This window comes from Cibotium barometz, chromosome 26 (genome assembly GCF_041138505.1).
Source record: "Cibotium barometz isolate CiBa-2024 chromosome 26, ASM4113850v1, whole genome shotgun sequence".
Taxonomy (NCBI): domain Eukaryota; kingdom Viridiplantae; phylum Streptophyta; class Polypodiopsida; order Cyatheales; family Cibotiaceae; genus Cibotium; species Cibotium barometz.
In genome coordinates, this window is record NC_141071.1 from 1,051,374 (window position 1) to 1,072,433 (window position 21,060).

Consider the following 21,060-nt stretch of genomic DNA (forward strand, 5'->3'; position numbering starts at 1 on the left):
ATCCACATTCTCATTCACATCCATACATCCATACCCACATTCCACATTCATAAATCCATGTCCACATTCCAATTCATGTCCACATTCCAATTCATAAATCCATGTCCACATTCCAATTCATACATCCACATTCACATTCACATTCACATCCATACATCCATATCCACATTCACATTCACATACATACATCCATATCCACATTCCACATCCTCATTCACATTCACATACATATAACTACATCCATTCTTTCACATTCACATTCACATACATATAACTACATCCATTCTTTCACATACATACATCTCCATCTATTCCTCGTTCATTTTCATCTATTTGATTCGTTTCACATCCTCATATCTATTTATAGAATACAAGAGAATTCTTATTTTTGATATAAGATTTCTTTACGCATCTATTTATGCATAAATTCCATTTTAAGGAGACTAGCACTTTCGAAATAAAAATCAATCTTTTATGCATCTTCCTATGCATAAATTCATTTTTAAATGAGAATGACATTTTTGAATTAAAAATCAATCTTTTATGCATCTTCTTATGCATAAAATCAAAATTGACGAAAATAACTCTTTTGAACTAAAAATAGATTTCTTTATGCATCTTTCTATGCATAAAATCAAAATTGATGAGAATAACTCTTTTGAACTAAAAATAGATTTCTATGCATCTTTCTATGCATAAAATCAAAATTGATGAGAATAACTCTTTTGGGTTAAAAATAGATTTCTTTATGCATCTTTCTATGCATAAAATCAAAATTGATGAGAATAACTCTTTTGGGTTAAAATAAATTCTTTATGCATCTTTCCGTGTATTGAAATCCATAGGCATGGATTACAATAATATTCATGCTTGTCGCAATGATTGTTGCCTCTTCCGCCATGAATATGAGCATTTGCAAGAATGTCCCCATTGTGGCTCTAACAGATATAGAGAAGATGTTCAGGGGAAAGCTGTCCCGATAAAGGTTCTTAGGCACTTTCCAATCATCCCAAGAATAAAAAGCATGTTCAAGTGCAAATCTATAGCAAGCTTGATGACATGGCATGCCACAACTCGATCCACAGATGAAGTGATGCGTGTGCCTGCTGATTCACCCGCATGGAGACACATTGAAGAGAAATGGCCGGCTTTTAGGGAAGATCCTCGTAACCTCCGTCTTGGCCTAGCAACAATGGATGGTGTAAACCCTTTTGGTTTAAGGAGCTCTTCATGGAGCACATGGCCTGTTTGCCTTGTGAATTATAATCTTCCGCCATGGTTAGCAATAAAGAAAGGTCATTTGTTGCTCTCATTAATAGTTCCAGGAAAGTACAAGGTGAAGAACATGGATATATATTTGGCACCACTTATTGATGAGTTACGCACCTTGTGGAACGGAATTGAAGTGAAGGACATGTCAAAGCAGTAGAGTGACCAAAGACTTGCAAACAACTGTGCAAGGTATTCTCATGTGGACAATGCATGATTGGCTTGGCTATAGAGAATGCTCAGGTTTGTCTATATCGGGTTATAATGCATGTCCTCTATGTGGTCCTCGACTTGATTCAAGATACTCAAAAGCATTACGAAAGAATGTCTACCAAGGACATGTTAGGTATCTTCCAGAAAATCATGAATTGCGGGATGGTAATCTAGGAAGACCTCCTCCAAGTGCACTGAAGGCAAGCGATTGGAAGATCAAATGGGAGGAATGTGGCAACTTGGCATGTATTGGGATGAAGAGGCTCTCTATCTTTCACCAACTCCCCTATTGGGGTGATCTCCTTATAAACCATTTGCTTGACCCGATGCATATTTTCAAGAATGTAGCTGACATTCTGTGGAAGACCATGACAGGAAAAAAGGAGACGAAAGGCCAAAGGGACGACTTATAAGAGATAGGTTGCATGCAAGAGTTGTGGGCTCGCACTAGACAAGATGGAAAGGTGCTACTTCCAAGAGTCCTATGGGTTTTTAGTAAGATGGAGGAACAACAAGTGGAGGACAATTTCAAAGTTTCAGACTCCTACAGGTTGTATGCATTGCTTGAAAAGTGCATTTACAAAGGATGATGATCTTAGTGGCCTCAAGAGTCATGATTGGCACAAGTTTCTACAATTTGTGCTCCCCATAGCAATAAAGGATTGCCTCACTAAAGACATTAGAGCTACTATCTATAAGATTAGCACATTGGTGCGTTGGAATTCTTCAAAAGAGATAAAGAGAGACACTTTGGAGACAGCGCGTTTAAACTGTACGTAGAGACAAGAGTGGCCTCATCCAAGTGGACTCCACAAAGGTATGGACCGATCAGTAAGATACTTTTGTGCGCCCAGAGCATTGTGAGCATGTTGTCTTTAAAGCGGATCCAAAAGATCCACGCTGGCTATTTGTGGTTCAAGTCGCCCCTCGCAGTAAGCAAATTTGTGAAGAATTAGAGCTACAACAGGGTGATGTGGATTCACAGGGTGGTGGGGAGGAGCAAGAACAAGCCGATATCAACAATGAAGAGGAGCAAGCAAATGAAGAGGAGCAACTAGAGCAAGATCCAAATGAAGAGGTGCAAACCAATGAAGCTGGGAAACCTATTGAGGAAGAAGACATAGATGATGAGGACATCCTTCATCAAGGGACTTTTAATGATGAGGATGCTGAAATGTACATAGACATAGATCTCTTTGGGGCTACTGATCTTAATGAGGATGATAGAATAGATAATGATTTTTAAAATGATGTATCTTAATGATTATGCAAATAGTTATGACATATATTTGTAATGATTTTATGACATTGAAGGTGCAAAGTGATATGGTTTACCATTGTTGTTTAGGGAAGTTAATGTTTGTCATATGGTCCTTTCATTGTTTACCATTGTTAATGTTTACCGTCATAATCACTAGTGCAGGTGCAAAGTGATATGGTTTACCATTGTTGTTTATCATTGTTAATGTTTGTCATATGGTTCTTTCATTGTTTACCATGTAATTTTCATTTCGCACAAGTTTGTCATATGGTTTTTTGTCCAACAGGCCATGGGTGATGACTCACCGCTGCTCGACTACAGTCCTAATTTCTCATTTAACCCTACACCTCAGGGCATGAGTCCCGAGCAGTTATATGGTTTTTTCTCGTCCATGACTCCAGAGCAGAGAGCCATGGCTCAGACTTATTGGGGTTCTGGAGCAGGGACATCTGCCTCACCATCTGGCTTCACGAGACGGCAGTTCCCACACCCGTAGGTACGATAGCAGCTCCCACACCTCATACCACACAGCCTTCCACTCCTCTTACAGCTCGATCTACCACCTCTTCACATAGACATAGCTCACGTAGTAGGTCTTCAAGGGGAGGTTGTTGTGGTGGTAGTGCCACAGATGCTGTGACACCACCACCACGTGAGCGTTGTCCTTCGCTCTCATCTAGATAGCACACCCATAGGTTCACCTTCCACTCCCTGGGGTGCACATGACCATAACAACAACAAGATATACACAATTAGGGATGGGGCACCTATAATGAATAGTGTAGGGAAGGCAATGAAGACACGAATTCGACAATTGTGCACTATACAGTTTCACAACTCTGTTATGACTTTATGGGATCAGCAAGATAAGGAGAAGAAAAATTACATAAATACAAAGATAAAGCAAGAGTTTCAGCCATCTGACCCTATGAATGTCGTCTCTAATGAGTGGATACAATATACAGCTCGCATTTTGATGGGGCATCGTAGGTCAGAGGCGAGGGATGCATTTAGAGAGGGGAAAGAGAAACCTGTTTGGCTAGACGATAGGGAGTGGGAAGCCATAGCTCAGGAGCTCGCAGAGACACCAGAGAGGTTTCAACAACAAAGAGAGGCGGCAAGGACAAGACTCCAAACAGTAGGGGCTTCTCATCTTGGGAGTGGGGTTACGAAACCAAGCGCCATGAATTCGTAAGTATTTGTAGCAATTTTGTTTATCTAAATGTATGTATGTGGGCTAAATGTTGATTTCTAAAAGTTGTAAATTGTTAATCGTTTATGTAGGAGTTGGCCATGAATCGCCCACCAAGTAGGCGAGAAGAGAAGTACGCTCACAAACATGGCCTTATTTGAGATGCTTGAAGAAGAAGGAGAGACCATCAATTGGGAGGCATTACCATAATGTAAGACCTTCAAACTATTGGTATATGATCAAAATATTCATGAGTATTAATGTTTAATTTCTTGTTTATCTAAAAAATAAAAAAACGAGCACGGTTGTCTTTTGTGCTCTATTTTAGACAGAATGGTGCTATCTGTTTACTGCTGTTGAGTCCTGTTCACAGCCAGGCAACACCATTCTGTCTATAAAAAAATTTTGCTATAGCGTCGGTATATTCTCCGATATAGGTGCCGGTATACTCGCCGGTATATTCGTCGGTAAATCTGCCGGTATATTTGCCGATAAATTTGCCGGTAAATATGCCGGTATATCTGCCGGTATTGTCGTCGGTATATCTGCCGGTATATACGCTGGTATATTTGCCAGTAATAATGCCGATATTTTCACCGATACTTGTGCCGGTATAGGCGCTGGTATACATGCCGGTATAGGCGCCGGTATAAGCATCGGTATTAATGCACGACGCTTACACCGACGTCGTGGTTCCGGCGTAGATACCGGCGTAGATACCGATGACGGGGCTTTTTAGACCCCGTTTAATGACGTCGGTATAAGTGCCAGTATTAGGCTATGTAGTAGTAGTGTTACATACTCTCCAAGTATGATCCACGCTGCTTCTGTTGCAAAACCACATGAGCTGACACATCTGCCCCCCTGAACACTCTCTCATACCATAGAAAGATGGAATTGGAACACCTTGCCCACAGTTCTTGACGCTCTTCTTACACTTGCCATCTTGGCTACCTAACCATCCTTGGCAAGTGACTTTGCTATGTAGAGGTGTTCAATGGATTGCCCACTGTCGTGTATGTCATTCTCCAAAATTTCATGCACTTCTGATTTAGTTGTTGCTAATCCCTCTAGATTGTGAACACTTTCAGCTCCAAAATTTCATGCACCTCTGATTCAGTTGCTAATCCCTCTACATTGTGACCACCTTCAACTAAAGGAATAGTGGGCGAAAAGTTTAATCTCCTACCTTGTTTCTTGTGTGGTTGGTTTTCTGTGACATACTCCGAACGATGTGATGAGTTATCTTCCTCAAGATTTATAATTATGGGTTTTTGTTGCTAGCTAACTGTAATGTTATCACCAATATAGTTTGGTTGTACATGCATTGGACTACCACTCGGACTACCACTCATTGCTTACCCCACTAATCTGTTAGTGGTTGATGGTGGAGCTTTTGATTTTCTAGCCTTCTCTATCAACTTTGTTATTGTAGGGCCTGCTCCATGATATTTACCTTGCATGAATGCATGCTTCTTCATGGATTGCAAGAGGGCATTAGCAAGACCTAAAACAACAGTATCATATAAAGAGATGGTTCCCTTAAAGCCCTGTCCTGCTAACCAACTTGCATGTTTTGTTTCTACTAGATTTGTGGTCGGCATGTGCGACAAAGTAGCATCGTCCACCTCCTATAACAAAAGATTAACTAATAAGAATTGAAGTTGTAAGCTCCAATCACATTCCACAAAACAAAAGACTACATTTAGAATTTAGATTCCAAATGCAAGCTATTGGTTTTCAAATCCAAAGTTATATTCACCCCTACAAGGTGCTAGCTCCAATGGGGATATCTAGTATGCCACCAACTAAGCCAACGATCCATGGCTGATAAGTTTGCATCAGCAACTTTACCATTCATCCACCACGATCTAATGTGTGTATTTCAAGAGTGCCTCCTCTTCACTCAATGCACAACCCCACTGACGGCATAGTCACTTGTGCTCTTCTTGAAAATTCCTGACTACATATTGTACTATATGGATGTTCAAGCTTTGTTCCCAATAAAAAAGATGGGAATGCTCACAACCTTTCATTATATTCTCTGGTCTATTATTATAGACAGTCCTTGCTACCCTCCAGTTGGCTCCTGCCTCATCAGCCTGAAGCAATTCAGGTTTGGAAAAGCCTTTTTGTACCACAACATTGTTGATCATTTCCCAAAAAAAGAACTTGTGCCACTATGTCCTCCTCTTTCATTTTGTAAGTTGCAATTATTGTGAGCTCTTGTAGGCTGCATGCCATAATATAATAGTTGGAAAGCAGCCAAAAACAAGTTCATAATTTCAAAGAATTTGAAAAGAACAAAATGTACCTTGGATCATATACGTGTGCAGCCATTGTTGCCCATCCATGCACACACCTGACATGATGAAAACAAACCCAAGCCCTTTTCAAATCATCGCCTCTTGTTTGGCACATACGGTTTACCAGATCCAAACCTGATGAATGCGGGCCTTGTGGTGGTTGACATTTTAAACACGTGTAACACTACTCTGACTCATCCAAAGCTTGCCCAAGAAAACGGCTACCATGGAAGAACTCAAAGGCGCATTGTCTCTTCAATTCTAGGATACTGGACTCAAAGGCGCATTGTCTCTTCAATTCTAGGATACTGGACTCTACTCCTTGCATTGAACCATTGAGCCTAGAAGCACGTACCATCCTCCTGAATCTATAAGAGAATTGGAGAACTTAACAAACTATGTAAACTTAAGTTGAGAAGAATAATCAAAGAATTTAGGGAATACACATTACTTTTGACATTGAATTAGGGGATGCATGTGTTCCAATAATAGCGATAACTCTGTTCCAATAATAGCGATAACTCCATGTTGCTAATATTTGATCCATCCTTTGTATGCCTCTTGAAAACTACATCCAATATAAGTTGTTTGGTGATATCCATTTTTGAACCACTTGTAGCCACCTCTGAAACTGCCTCTTGCACAAGTTCTCTTATCTTTTGCAATGCATGTCTGTATGTGCCCGTTTGCACCACATGCAAATGTTCCCCTTGATGTATCGTCAATTTGGTCATATGCGGATCAGCAAAAGCATACAATAGTACACCGTAGCACCACACATTCTTCTACATACAGGTTTGTTCTTATAGTAAGAACAACCTAGAGAGCCATATCCATCCGTGTTGTTAAGCCCAGCAAGACGACAGAAGCTTCTGTGTGAGATTGCCTATTATTTGGAAAAATGCAAAAGTACCAATAAATACTCTTCATGATTTATTGAAATTGAGCCAAGCTAATAAGCTTACCAATCCATGATGTTATATTTAGTGTGCCGTTCATAGTTATGCTTCCACACAAGGCATAAGTGCACTCAAATAAGCCTCCACAAGAACTCTTTCATACTACTCCAAGAAACTTCACATGGATTTCTGCAAGTTTCACCCAACAATGGCCATCATGTGCTTGCTCCATTCCTTACATTGGAGAGGCTGAAGGATCACATACATTCGGTAACTCAAAATCCACATTGCCAAATATATTTGAGGAATCTCTTCTACCTTCTCAATATGTGTGCTCTATGAAGAACACACCTGATGAGATTCCTTAGACAATGAGTATTTGACCACATTCTTTTGAAGTGATGTAACTGGGGAGAATCTTCCATTGTAAGATCAATAATGACTTACTTTGTTGTGCTTTCTATAGTATTGCTTCACTCTCCTATTATTGGAACAACCAGGTATTCAATTGTTATATCTTTATAAAATATATAACATGGTTTCTCTCAAGTGGGTCTAGTTGATTGGATAGATATAAGATGATCTACACTAGCATCTTGTGGTTTGATTTCACAAAACTTTCATCCATAATGAGGATAGAGCATTCCATCAAAATCATCAAGTTTAGTGACATAAAAATGTCCTGCATAGTTTTAACAATAGGATCATTCTCCAAACCTCCTACGAAAATGTGAAAAGTTGTATTCTCCATGTCAATGAAGAAAAAAACAAGCCAAAAAAAGATAGGCATGAAAAGATCTCTATTTGTCAAGCATAATAGTTCACAAAATCAACTCACAAACACACAACACAATAAGGAAAACGAATTCAATATTTAAACACTAAATCTAGCCTATTAGACTTAATTTTAAAATATATTCATTTAAAAAATATTATTTTTGATAAACATAAAAACATTCTTCAATCATTATAAATAGTGTCATTAATGTATGCAATCTAAAATCCATTTTCAAGAATTATATTTAATAATAAATACTTACGTAACTAACTCTCATTAATAATTACTTTTCTAACTACTTTTAATTTTCATGAATACATATAATTTATACGTAATGATCACATTGTTATGATTAAAATCATGATTTTGAAAAACTATCTATTCTATTTATAAATTTTAAATAGTAACATCTTCTTTTTTCTAATACTTTTTCATTTCTGTATTATCAAATATATCCTTTGTTTTGTAACCTTGATTAATCTGATAATCACTTCTTTAAGATCTAGACATAATCAATTCTAATAGTGAGATAAAATAATTATTGCCACTTCCATTTTTTTTTTTGTAAACAAAATTCCAAGTGATTTGATTATTAAACTATTTTCCAATGCTAAAGTTTATTGCCACAAAGATAATAAAAATGGATCTAGAAACACGTTAAAGTTAGTTTAGCATGTTAAAATTGATTACCACATGAAAAGTGGTTTATCAAAAGAGATATATATATATATATATAGAGAGAGAGAGAGAGAGAGAGAGAGAGAGAGAGGGCACTAGAGAGAAAGAGAGAGGTTGTCGCCTTAGCCCCCTCACTAAGGGCAACATAGTCCCTCACGAATTGGTTTATCAAGAGAGAGAGAGAGAGAGAGAGAGAGAGAGAGAGAGGGGCGGGCACCTTAGTCCCCTCACTAAGGGTGCCACCCTTAGTGAGGGGACTAAGGTGCCCGCCCCTCTCTCTCTCTCTCTCTCTCTCTCTCTCTCTCTCTCTCTCTCTCTCTCTCACACACACACACACACACACACATACTGGAGGCCACCACCCATCGCCTCTCTCTCTCTCTCTCTCTCTCTCTCTCTCTCTCTCTCTGTGTCTCTCTCAATTTTGTTTTTCTCTCTTATCTATTTTTGTTCTGTCTCTCTCTCTCTCTCTCTCTCTCTCTCTCTCTCTCTCTCTCTCTCTCTCTCTCTCTCTCTCTCTCTCTCTCTCTTCAATGTATCGCTACATGACCCACTTCTTCAACTTTTGGGGTTGCCTCGATCTTGCAATCAAAATTGCTTTCGTCATATTCTGATGTAGAGATATTAGGTCTTCCTCTTCCCTCTAGTCTTTCCTTTTTTCTTTTCCTTCGTTGCATCCTTCTTTGGCACTTTTTTCCCTTCATCATTATCTTCTTCTTCATCTTCATCATCCCCTTCATCTTTCATAATACCTTTGCCCTTGCCTTGAACATGTGATTGGTCATGTAGGCTTCTAGGCTTCACAATAAAAATCACGAATTGAAAAGATATAAGAAATAATATTTAAAAAATCTGAAATATCTAATTGTATAGTTCATACCATGGTTGATTGCTTCGCTTTACACGCCCGAGTATACATCTGCTTCTCTCTCTTGGGAAATTTGTCACTTGGAAAGTTAAGGAGAAATGGGCATCTCTTGCATTCCAAAGGTCTCAAACTTGATGCTGTGTATACATAGTGCTCTCATGTTGTGGATTGCACCAATCTTTTAAGATTGCAGGCACATCTGCAATATATATCTCCGCATGGCACTTTCAAATCCATCTACACATTATTATTTTCATTCAGTTTAGGAATATAAGAGCACAATTAAGTAGTAAGTAAGCTTTGTGGAATGTTACGCACCTGAACACATCACACTTTGGTAGCCTTGACGAGAGCAAAGTTTGAAGCTACCATGCCTTGTTTCTTCTAGGATCCCACCATTTCCTTGAACAGCTTCCCAAAATACAATCTCTTAAGATTGGTGAGGTCCTCCAAAAATGTATCTCAAAAAATTATCTTGTACTTTTCTAATATTTCTGCAAGGACGGCCACACCTTGTGCTCCAATCTCATGCGAATCCTTGAATAAACTTGCATTTGCTGCATTGCCATTGAAATTATTATTCAAACAAAATAGAGTGCTTTGTCTATATCAAATAGAAAGGAAAAATAATTATTACTTACTTTTAGGGATTTGTGAATCCTTCAGTCTCTGCAAATTGCCATCAATCAAAATATCTAAAATCTATGCTTTCTAGTCATTTGGCAATGAGCTAGATACCAAGCTATACAACCTATCCTCTGTCAAACAATATGGTTTCTCATCCCAATTAACTTGCACTGGTCGTCTGCAACACAAAACCAAAATTAAACCACAACATTAAAACCAAGGTTTGCAGCAATCACCGCTAGCCGCCTTGTAGCATGCCTCCACTTTCTTTCATCTTTATAAAATACAGTTCTCCATTTCTCTTCAAACTCATTTACAAGCAAGCTATCTACTAGGGGGTCAGTACTCACATGGTTGTTGCAAGGTACTCATCCTATTATTGACATGTTACAACATTAGTTGATAATATGTAAATGTTAATCATACATTACAAGTGTCAAAAGATTGAAGGTTTACCTAGAATACTATTTGGGAAAGTTAAGAAAGCTTGCAGTTGTACCAGGAAGGGCGACCCTTTTTTTTCTACATCGAGACACGCTTCTCTATCCATGCCTTGTTCATCGCGTAGCTATTGGGACCGTTTTGCAAGTAAATCCTATTGTGGATACTGTCCATGGAATTCCTTTGCCCGTTAGTCATTTTGGCATGTCGATTGAGAATGTCAAAGTGGGAGAAGTACCTCTTCCTTTTCCTCTCAAAGATGGTGATATCAGCACGTTAAATCAAACCATAGGCTACATCATTGTACGGCTAGCAAGCAATTGCGTAAGTGTTGTTATATCTCTCTCACTTTTACAATTATGCTCTTTTTGTGGTAGTTCTAAAAACTATTTGTAGCAAATGATTATGTTAGTGGTTTTATATCTCTCTCCCACCTTTGCAATTATGCCCTTTTTTGTGATTTTGTTGAGGGTAATTTGTAGCAAGCGATTAAGTAATTTGTCTTGTATATGTCAATGTTTTTAGATTGATCCAAACACATCAAAGGAAATCCCACATCCAAATCATGCATAACACTTAAAGAGCACACTTGCTAGACAAGAAAGCAAAGAAGTGACAAGTACGAAGAAGAGGAGAAAAATAGTGCAAGAAGATGATGAAGATTGTGCCCCTCCACGAAGAAATCCACCACACTCTTCTAAAAAGGGTGCTTCTTCAAAATCAATGAAAGTAACAAGGAAATATGAGACATGGAGGAGGGAACTGAAAAAGAAGGTGATAATGAAGACCACTTCATGGTGACACATGTAACTCATTTGTGACTAAAACTCCCACAGGACAACCTAAATAGAGTAAAGGTAATTGTTATCAACTTTTTACCAAATCTCGCATAAGGTATTTGTATGGCTCACAAGCACAAAATGTGTGTGTGCATTGCAGGTGTAGAAATCCACTCCTTTGCCACCTATTCCCTTGTTTGGTGTCATTGAACATTAGGAACACTTGTGTCCCTTGTTCAAGTTAAGGAGGCGCCATGTAAAAGAGGAGCTCAAAAAGAGATTGGAAGAGGAGAGAAAGAGACTTTAGGGAATAGACTAAACAAAAACGAAAGAAAGTAAGAAGAGATCTAAATAGAAAAAAAGCTATAAATAAAAGCTTAAATATAGAGAAAGAGGTAAAAATAAAGAGGTCACTCTTTTACTTGTGGTTCACTGGTTTTATTGTTACATTGTTCAGATATTAATGCAGATGATTAAGTTATGGATCCAAATAAGCTTAGCAAGATGTGAAGCGCCAAATGCACCATTGCGACATAATAATCTACCTAGCCTAGGTGTTTTGGTCCTGATCCAAATGAATTTTCTAGGTATGCTTTTACTCATTTCTAATGATAATGTAATGTATATGTATGGTGCATCACTTTAAAAATGTACGCTTTGTAGGAGTGTCTCGTTGTATAGCCACGACAGTAGTCCTTGGCGTTCCGAGCGAACATCAAAGTGCTAGTTTCTCTACTATTTTTATAGAAGCCTCGGCACTAACATGTGTAATAATCAATTGTGACCACATGTGAAAAGATGTGTCTTTTATATACTGTAATAACAATTAATGTGTAGCTCTACTAAATGTGATGTTGCAGGACATGATTCTACAAAGATGAGGGCTTTTGTTGGGGATCCTTTGAAGATAGGCCATGCAATTCGGAACCAAGAGTGTCCACAAGAGCTAGTACATGTCTTTGATAGGTTTTGCAGATGGTTAAAGAGGAAGACAGGACCTTTAGTGTTAAAGGTGTCAATATAAGCATGTCATATGATTTTATTGTAGTGAGGTTTTACATAGGAGGTTTTGTTTATGACTACCCCGATGACATTGTCTCCCCATGGAATCTCTGTATATGTGAGTGATGAGATGATTTTTCCCTTCATTAAGACCTTATGTGTTGTTATGTATATGTTGTGTGTATGTCATTCTTACATTTTTTTGTGTATGTCATTCTTATGCCACATAGATGGAGAGTAGTCTTTATTGCTTCAGATTTGTGAGACCATCTTAGAAGACAATGGCTCTATTATTGTCATTGGTACTATGTATCAAAGTGGTAACCATTATAGCGCAGGCCGAGCAATCTAGCTTCTCCTTAGACACCCTGGTGAATGTGCGATGTATAATGTAGATTGGAAAGGCCTTTGAACAAGAGGTATGCAACACTAACCATAGACATTGCCATTAAACATCACTTTTTCTACAAAAAATTATCTCATACTCTTGTGCAAATACATACCCTTGTCTCGCTGCTGCTACCTTCATGAGCATAGTTGGAGTAAACCATACACAACCTTTCTCACCTGATTATATCATTGATCCTTACAACATGATGCACTGGGGTAGACACCCAGATGGGACAGCATAGTGAGGTATGGAGCAAACATTTTTGTTGTGGAATTAAGAGATGTTTTTGTAGGTGGATGTCAGTGTGGATATGACTTTTGGGATAGCCTATTGAAGCGTCATGGTTTTTTTTTTTTAAAAAGGTAAGTGTGATAATAGAGCTTTATGCTGGATGTGGAGATTGTGCTATGGTAGCACAAAAATTAGGCATGAACATTTTTTGTATTGATCCCAAAAAGTACGTTGTGGAGAGTGTCTTGATGAAGATTTCATTGTAGTGCAGTAAACATATTTATTTACGAATATTTAAGTGACAGGGTTTAGCAATTGTTTATGATTATGTCATGATATTATTTTTCATAATAAAAAAGACAGAAAGAGAGCAAGAACAACACATATTGGGGTTTTGCAAATAAGGTATCATTACGATGTTTATGCTTCCCATGTCATACAAAGCAGCAATAAAGAATCGACATTTTCTATATTGTGTGGATGAATACGCTAGTGTTAAGTTTGTAGACTCAAGGATCTATACGTAAAACATGAGTTAAGTGTACTGTGTTGAGAAATAAGAAGGAAATATAGAGAGAGAGAGAGGGAGGATAGAGAGAGTGAGCAAAGAGAAGAACAGAAAGAGAGAGAGAGAGAGAGAGAGAGAGAGAGAGAGAGAGAGAGAGAGGAGAGTGACAACAAAGAGAAGGGTAGAGAGAGAGGGAGGGAGGGAGGGAGGGATGATAGAGAGAGCAAGCAAAGAGAAGGACATAGAGAGAGAGAGAGAGAGAGAGAGAAGGGTAGAGAGGGAGACAAGGAGAGGAGAGAGTGAGTGTGAGTGTGAGTGTGAGTGTGAGTGAGTAAAGAGAATGATAGAGAGAGTGAGATAGGGAGGACAAAGAGAGTTACCAAAGAGCGAGAAGGATAGAGAGACTAAGCAAAGAGAAGGGGGGAGAGAGAGAGAGAGAGAGAGAGACAGGGAGAGGAGAGAGAGAGAGTAAAGAGAATGATAGAGAGACTGAGATAGGGAGGACAGAGAGAGAAGGATAGAGAGAGTGAGCAAAGAGAGAAGAAGAGAGAGAGAGAGAGAGAGAGAGAGAGAGTAAAGAGAAGGATACAGAGAGTGAGATAGGGAGGACATAGAGAGTTAGCAAAGAGACAGAAGGATAGAGAGAGTGAGATAGAGAGGATGGAGAGAGTGTGAGTAAAGAGAAGAATAGAGAGAGTGAGATAGGGAGAACAGAGGGAGTTAGCAAAGAGAGAGAAGGATAGAAAGACTGACATAGGGAGGATATAGAGAGTGAGTAAAGAGAAGGATAGACAGAGTTAGAGAGAGTGAGATAGGGAGGACAGAGTTAGAGAGAGTGAGATAGGGAGGACAGAGAGAGTTAGCAAAGAGAGAGAAGGATATAGAGAGTGAGAGAGAGAGGATAGAGAGAGTGAGTAAAGAGAAGTATAGAGAGAGTGGGATAGGAGGGACAAAGACCAAAGAGATGGATAAAGAGAGAGAGGAGGAAATAGAGAGCGAGAGAGAGGAGGATAAGAGGTAAGAGAAGGATAGAGACACAGAGAGAGAGAGAGAGAGAGAGAGAGAGAGAGAGAGAGAGAGAGAGACGAAGGATAGAGAGAGGGATAGTAGATAGAGAGAGTGAGCAAAGAGACAGATATAGAGAGAGAAGAGTAACAAAAAGACTTGAATGTTGGTTGGAGAGAGGAGAGAAGAGGAAGAGGAGATGGTAATAGATAGAGAGAGAAAGGAAGGAGCAAAGTTGCTGGTGGAGGGGGCTGGGCTGGGCAGTGGTAGGTGAAGATGGTGGTGGCAATAGTTAGAGAGAGATTGTTCAAGTAAAGAGAGAAGACAGCCAAGAAAAGCTCCCTCTACCAAGCTCTCTCGACGATGACCATCCCTAACATAACCATAACCATGATAAGAAAAGGGGGCACAAAAGACCGTCTCTTATCTGTGGATAGCTTGGTTGCTTTAGTGTGCATGTAGTGCAGTGTCAAACTAGAAAACCTCTCGGTGACCATCCCTAACATAACCATAACCATGATAAGAAGAGGGGACACAAAAGACGGTCTCTTATCTGTGGATAGCTTGGTTGCTTTAGTTCATGTAGTGCAGTGCCAAACTAGAAAACCTTTTAAAAAAAACAAACAATATATAATTCAAGGCAGAGTGTTTCTCCCGAAGTATGATAGTTTGGTGTGACCTCACTGAACACGTAAGTGCATGACCGCCTCTTACTTTTAAGGTTTGACATAATGTTGATAGAGGAGGAGATACATTTCAAATTCATAGATGGTAGTGATGGTGCATTCTCCACAAATGCAAGGAATGGCAAGGGAAAGAGCTCCAATAACCCCAATGCTTATGCAATTCTTAATTTAAGAATAAATCCACAAAGTATGTAATTAGGAAATTCATCCTATCTTGCTTCCGCATGCTCTTGGCACGAATCACCATAAGTAATATGCCATACCATTATGGGCACCATCTAAGTTGTAGATATGGACAACTTTCTTTCATAGCTTGTCTATACATTGTTTTGGTATATCCATCTTTGGTTCATAGCTTGTCCATACATCGTTTTTGGTATGTCCATCTCTTGCTCTTTATGTAGAATATTAGTGGCAACATTTCTTAACCCCATAAATGGGTTAACATTCAATAATCGCATCCTTGAGATCAAGTGGAAGATTTAAGGGGAGAATATAAGGCTAGCTACTATAAACAAAAAATTAGTGTATGGCAAGAATACCAAAACAGAGTGGAGACCTCTATTAGTGATTGCATTTTTCTTGCACTTTTGTGAGTCTTTTTAAACCTCAGTTTTTTTGTGTAGCAATTATTATGGCTCAGTTGAAGAAATCTCTCTACCAAAACAAGAGTGATAAAAGATTTTCTTATGTGTTTTCTTCTATTATGAATAGTGTTAAGTGCAATATCCTTAGTTGAGTAAATTAGAGCCTTACAACACTTTCATATGTTATTGCATGTGCTCTTTAAACATTGTGTTTGAGAGGGGGGTGCGTGGATGGGTGTGTGTGTGTGTGTGTAAAGAAATGAATTATCTTTGACGTTGAAAAAAGTTTATTTTTTTGAATTTTCTTCTACATGAAAGGATGAGTTTTAGAGTGGAGACAACAATTGCTACACACAGATGCAACAAGCAAGCATAGATAAAGAAAAGCACAACACGCAAAATAGATTGATGAGAATGAGTGAAGTACAAGTGAAGTGACATGATAAGATTACTTACGCACTCGCTCATAAGAGTATATACATATGCTCGAAGGAAAAAATCTCCTGAGAAGCCCAACGCATTATTAGCTTAAGTCTAAACATTACTATCATATAAATGGCTACAATGAAGACCATAGAACATTGTAGAAAAACCTTGTCAATGGGTGTTTTCGGACTCAATTTCTTACTATCTGTTCACTTTTTAATTTCAAAAAAAAACCCTTAAAATTGAGCATAATAATTGGATGCACACATGCTTGCTTTATTCATAGAAACACAAAAATAATTAAACTCAAAAACCCAAATTTACTTACAAATCTCAAAATTATACAAAACTTGTAAATATATCTATTACATATTTAACCATGGACAACCAAGGCACAAGGAGAAAGAGAAAAAAGAAATCCTGGATTTCTAAAAAATAAGAGAAAAAAATCCCTTTCGACCCTTTGTATTCCGATTAACCCTTTGTATTCCGGCTTCCATTCTTGCTTTACACTTTTCTTAATGTCTTTTCATAATGTCTTTTACATAATGTCTTTTACATACCGCAGTTACACTTTTCTTAATGTCTTTTACATACAGCAGCAACACGCAAGTTGAGTCCTCCTAGTATATACAAAACCTGTAACTGTGAAGACCCCTCCACCTCTCTGCTTATACGCTCCAACCCGATGTTGTGTTCGCCCTCTTCGACGGGTTTTATGGAGGCGTGCCTGTCCATTATCCTGCATGCAAACTTGCGTGGATTTCTGAGGTGCCTTCTCCTGGTGGAATCAAGCATGGAGACACGCCCTTGCCTCTGGATTTCACGAAGCCTGGCCTGTCGCAGCCCTTGCTTATGTTCTCCAAGAAATGCAGGCCCAGCCCCGGCTAATGTCCTGAAAAACGCTGAATCTTCTGATGGCCCTTCGTGACCTGCATACAATGTTCCCAACCCCTGCAGAGGATTCTAAAGGTACCAAGTGCTTGATGGAGAGCATCCCTATTTTATTTGGCACGCACTGTGGGTCAGGTGGCTATCTTATTGCATTGCTTCTTTTCTGTGGCTTTGACTTGTAATCACAAATTTTTTGTGATAAAATTTGAGAGGGCGAGAAGAAAGGGATAACGGTTTAATAAAGAGTCAGAAACGAGTTTTAGGATAACTAACTACGAAGTTTAATGCCATTAGTGCGTAAGTCTTTTTCGAGGAGCTTGCAATCATGCCCATGTCCTTGCACTTTTAAAGTTTGATAGGATCATAGAATGCTGATTGTTCTGAGTATTCTTTTCCATCATCCACAAAACAGAACATCTTCTCGAACCCTTTGATTCAAACTGTTTCACTTGTCAATGTAGTGGATACCAATCCTTGCAATAACATTTTCTCTCTGAGATATAGTAAGATGACATTTGAAACGCACCATGGAGGTGCAAGATTAAGAGACTGAGTTTTCAATCAAATATCCATCCACCTACTGGTTCATAATTCAAAATGGACTGCAACATACAGAGATAATTCTTCATGCATTGTATAGCATAGCCAAAGAAGAACCAAAGATGTGACTGTACCTTGCCTTGTTTCAAAGCTCTTCGAATGAGCACACACACACTAATGCATGATAACCACCTCCATTGGTGGACAGCTAATTGACAACTTAAATGGCTGGCAATAACAGGTGCAATCAACAAGGCCTCGCAATCTACTGTCAAAAGCAGTACCAAGGCAATAAAAAAAGTGCAAATTATGGAAACTTAAGATTTGACATCTACATAGGGTTAAATCAGGCAAGTTCTCACCCTGTAAAGAAAGCATCGTAAACAAGACAAAGGATGGAATACCCAAGTCCACCACACAAGGCAAAAAATTCAGAATCCGACACTTGGAGGACTGGCACTTAAAGTCAAGGACAGTGTAATGACTAAAAGATTTACTCTCATAATCACCTAACACTGCTAGAAGGCTTGCATTGCACAACCTATAATTATAGTGCAGACAGCTATAAATGTCCACTTGTTTTACTATTAGAATAATCTTTTATTTGGGCATTTAAGAGTGCAGAGCTCCCCTCTCTATGCATTGGAGCAATCCTGAAATCACACAGAAATACAAAATCATCAGTAAAACATGTACCGAAGGCAGTCATGTTCCTAAAAACAGCAGTCATTGCCTTGTTATTTTGCAACAATAACACCAGCTAAAGGTCACATGCATACCCTACTCCGGTGCCACCTAGACATGATTATTCCTAACTGCCACGTAAAGGGAAAATTTCCAAGGTAGTATATGGGCAGTTTGGAGCAGTTTCGACAGCCCTCGAGTGCCTAGGACATGCACCAATGGTTAGGGAAACTATTGCGTGCAATATAAACACATTTTGTGACATTTTTTATGGCTCTTTATGGCCTAAAAATGGCTGGCCGACCAGAATACGATTTGCTATCAGGATCCCTATAAAAAGGCAGGTCATGGGTCATTTGTAAGCACAGGATGCAGAGCGAAGACCAAGGGCATGCAACCACAACATTTGGATCAGCCAAGTACACCTCCAAATCAGCGTTTTCCATGAACGCACAAAGGAGGACTGTAAGCATTAGTTCACGCATAGCATTCAGGGCTCAGATCTGATTCAATCATTGTAATTACTCTATTTAGTTATATACAATAGGAGATACAGTAGGAGTAGATAAGATAAAGAGTCTCTCTCTACTTCTCTATGTCATCATTGTGCATGTGATTAGCATTAATCGTTGTTGCTTAGTTTTAATCATCGTTGCTTAAGCCTCCACATAAGTAAGCATGTTATGCTAAAGGAACTAGTGAAAAATTCACCACTTGCAGGCCCACTTATTTTCATTTAGGGCAATAAGTTCAGACTACGTAGAGAGCTTACCCACTTGATTGATTGATTGGTTTGATTGATTCAAGTTAAGGTCCCTAAACCCTACATAGAAAATAGAGGCAGAGAGATCCTCAAGAATGTTGTTAGCCTACAAGCCCCAATCAACCCCCTCCGCGTGCTCACTGAAAAATCCTCCCTTCTCACTCATGCACTCCATACTGCAGCCAAGAAAGCTTTCCCTTCACAGTAGTAAAGTCAAGCAAGAAAGCCACATAAGGCACTGGTACGATGAAGCATGTAAGGCCTTGTGTCAAAAGGCACTACCCTATAGAATGGTTGGTTCGATGAAGCATGTAAGGCCTTGTGTCAAAAGACGAATGAGGAACTCTTATCATCACCAGCCACCGGCCAGCCAAACAGAGAGGTGTTAGACATCTCATCAGACGCAAGAAGCAAGTGTCTCTCACAAAAAACAAGTAAGAACTTGACGTTCTCGAAAGCAGCAACTCCAAGGATTTTCGGCTCTGCTACTTGGAAAGGAAATCAACCTCCCCCCACACTGAACCCGCCATACAACAAGTCTACACAAACACACGCCAAACTGCCTCTCCAACTGAAAGCATCTTGATGAAACTAGACGGGAAGATTAGTTCACAGAGAAAAGACAAAGCAAGTTTATGTCTATGAAAACATCACAGGACTACTTAAGAGGGGGAAACCAAGATGAAAAAAGAGCATCGAACATAAAAGTTTGATAAAGCAAGACCAACCTCATCTTCGTCTTCTGCATCATCAAGCCCTCTGGCACCAGCCTTCTTTTTAAGTGTCGTTTGACCACCTTCTTTGGAAAATGGAAGATGCATGGGTCCAAATGGTGTGTCCACCTCCAATTTGCCCACCATGCTGTAGCCAGCTCCTCTTCCACGGATGATATCCCACACAGCAGAACCTAGCTCTTTAGGGCGAAACGAAATGGGTATCTCAAGTGTACCCACACCACACTGCTCGATGATGGCAGACTTGCTCAAGGTCGCATTGGCGATGGGGGCATCAGCCAATGTGAAGTTGTAGTCAAGTGCATTGATACCCAGATTGAACTTGTTTTTGTTCTCCACTTTAAGGTGCAATGCGGCAGAGGTCTCCTCAAGTGAGAGGTGCTCGAATTCGATCCTTTCAACGTCAACATCTGGCTTGTAGGGGATGGGTATCTCCCCGGTCTTCTCTAAGGGCAGGGTGAGCCTACCTAACACCGGCACATCAGCAATGAGCTCAACCTTGACTCTGTAAGGGATGACCTCACCGGGGTGGATGTCGTCGTATGTGTCTTTGATGTCCTGATAGAGAAGAGTGAAAGGGATCTTGATAGTCTCAGATCCATGGGCATGGATGGTACCAGCATCTGGGATGGTCCCAGAGATCAATTTCCGCCCATCGCTCTCGATGAGGTAGTTGATGTCCACCAAGGGGATGGGAATGGGGTTAGGGTTAGAGACAAGCACGTCAACGACAACATCAGCTCGCTCTAGGGTTATGTTGGGCAGGTGGAAACCTGAGACCTTGGCGGTGGGCTTACCGAAACCGATGGTGTCATGGATGAAGTCCTTCACTCTGCCGAAGAAGCCTTCGCCCTCTCCCTTGTCTTTGCCTTCTTCCTTCGACGCATTGCCGAACCCGAACAGACCTCGATCCTGGTAATCTCCCTCGGCCATATCGTCGTGTAGGTTTAGCAGAGACTCGAGGTAGCAGAAAGCTTCGGATTAGTGGTTACACAGTGCTAAGTCGGATCCAAAATGCGACAGCTGGACTTTTGAACAATGACAAAATATCCTCTTGGTGTATTTAAATTTGAAAATTACGTGCCGATTTATTCTCCTACATTCTGATTCTTAGAAATAAATAAGAAATACCTCCAAATATATTATGCACCCTTTGGGTTGGATATTAATTTATTATTCATGCATATGTTGTGGGTGCATTCATTAAGGTTTTACCTCTTTGGGAAACTTTTGACAGTAAAACAGAGCTTTTTTTAATTTTAGAAGGTTCTAAGATCATGGCAAGAGTAGGCGGCTGA

At 39.5% G+C, this 21,060-nt stretch overlaps 1 protein-coding gene across 1 annotated transcript; it reads right to left on the reverse strand.

The window, feature by feature from the left end:
- Window positions 1-17,873: 17,873 nt before the first annotated feature.
- LOC147623552 (Late embryogenesis abundant protein, group 2) lies at window positions 17,874-20,798 on the reverse strand. Its single transcript, XM_086820096.1, has 2 exons — window positions 19,757-20,798; window positions 17,874-18,234 (listed from the first exon to the last, which is right to left on the reverse strand). The coding sequence occupies exons 1-2, from the start codon at window positions 20,693-20,695 to the stop codon at window positions 18,217-18,219; spliced, it is 957 nt and encodes a 318-aa protein (XP_086676222.1). The 5' UTR covers window positions 20,696-20,798; the 3' UTR covers window positions 17,874-18,216.
- Window positions 20,799-21,060: the final 262 nt, after the last annotated feature.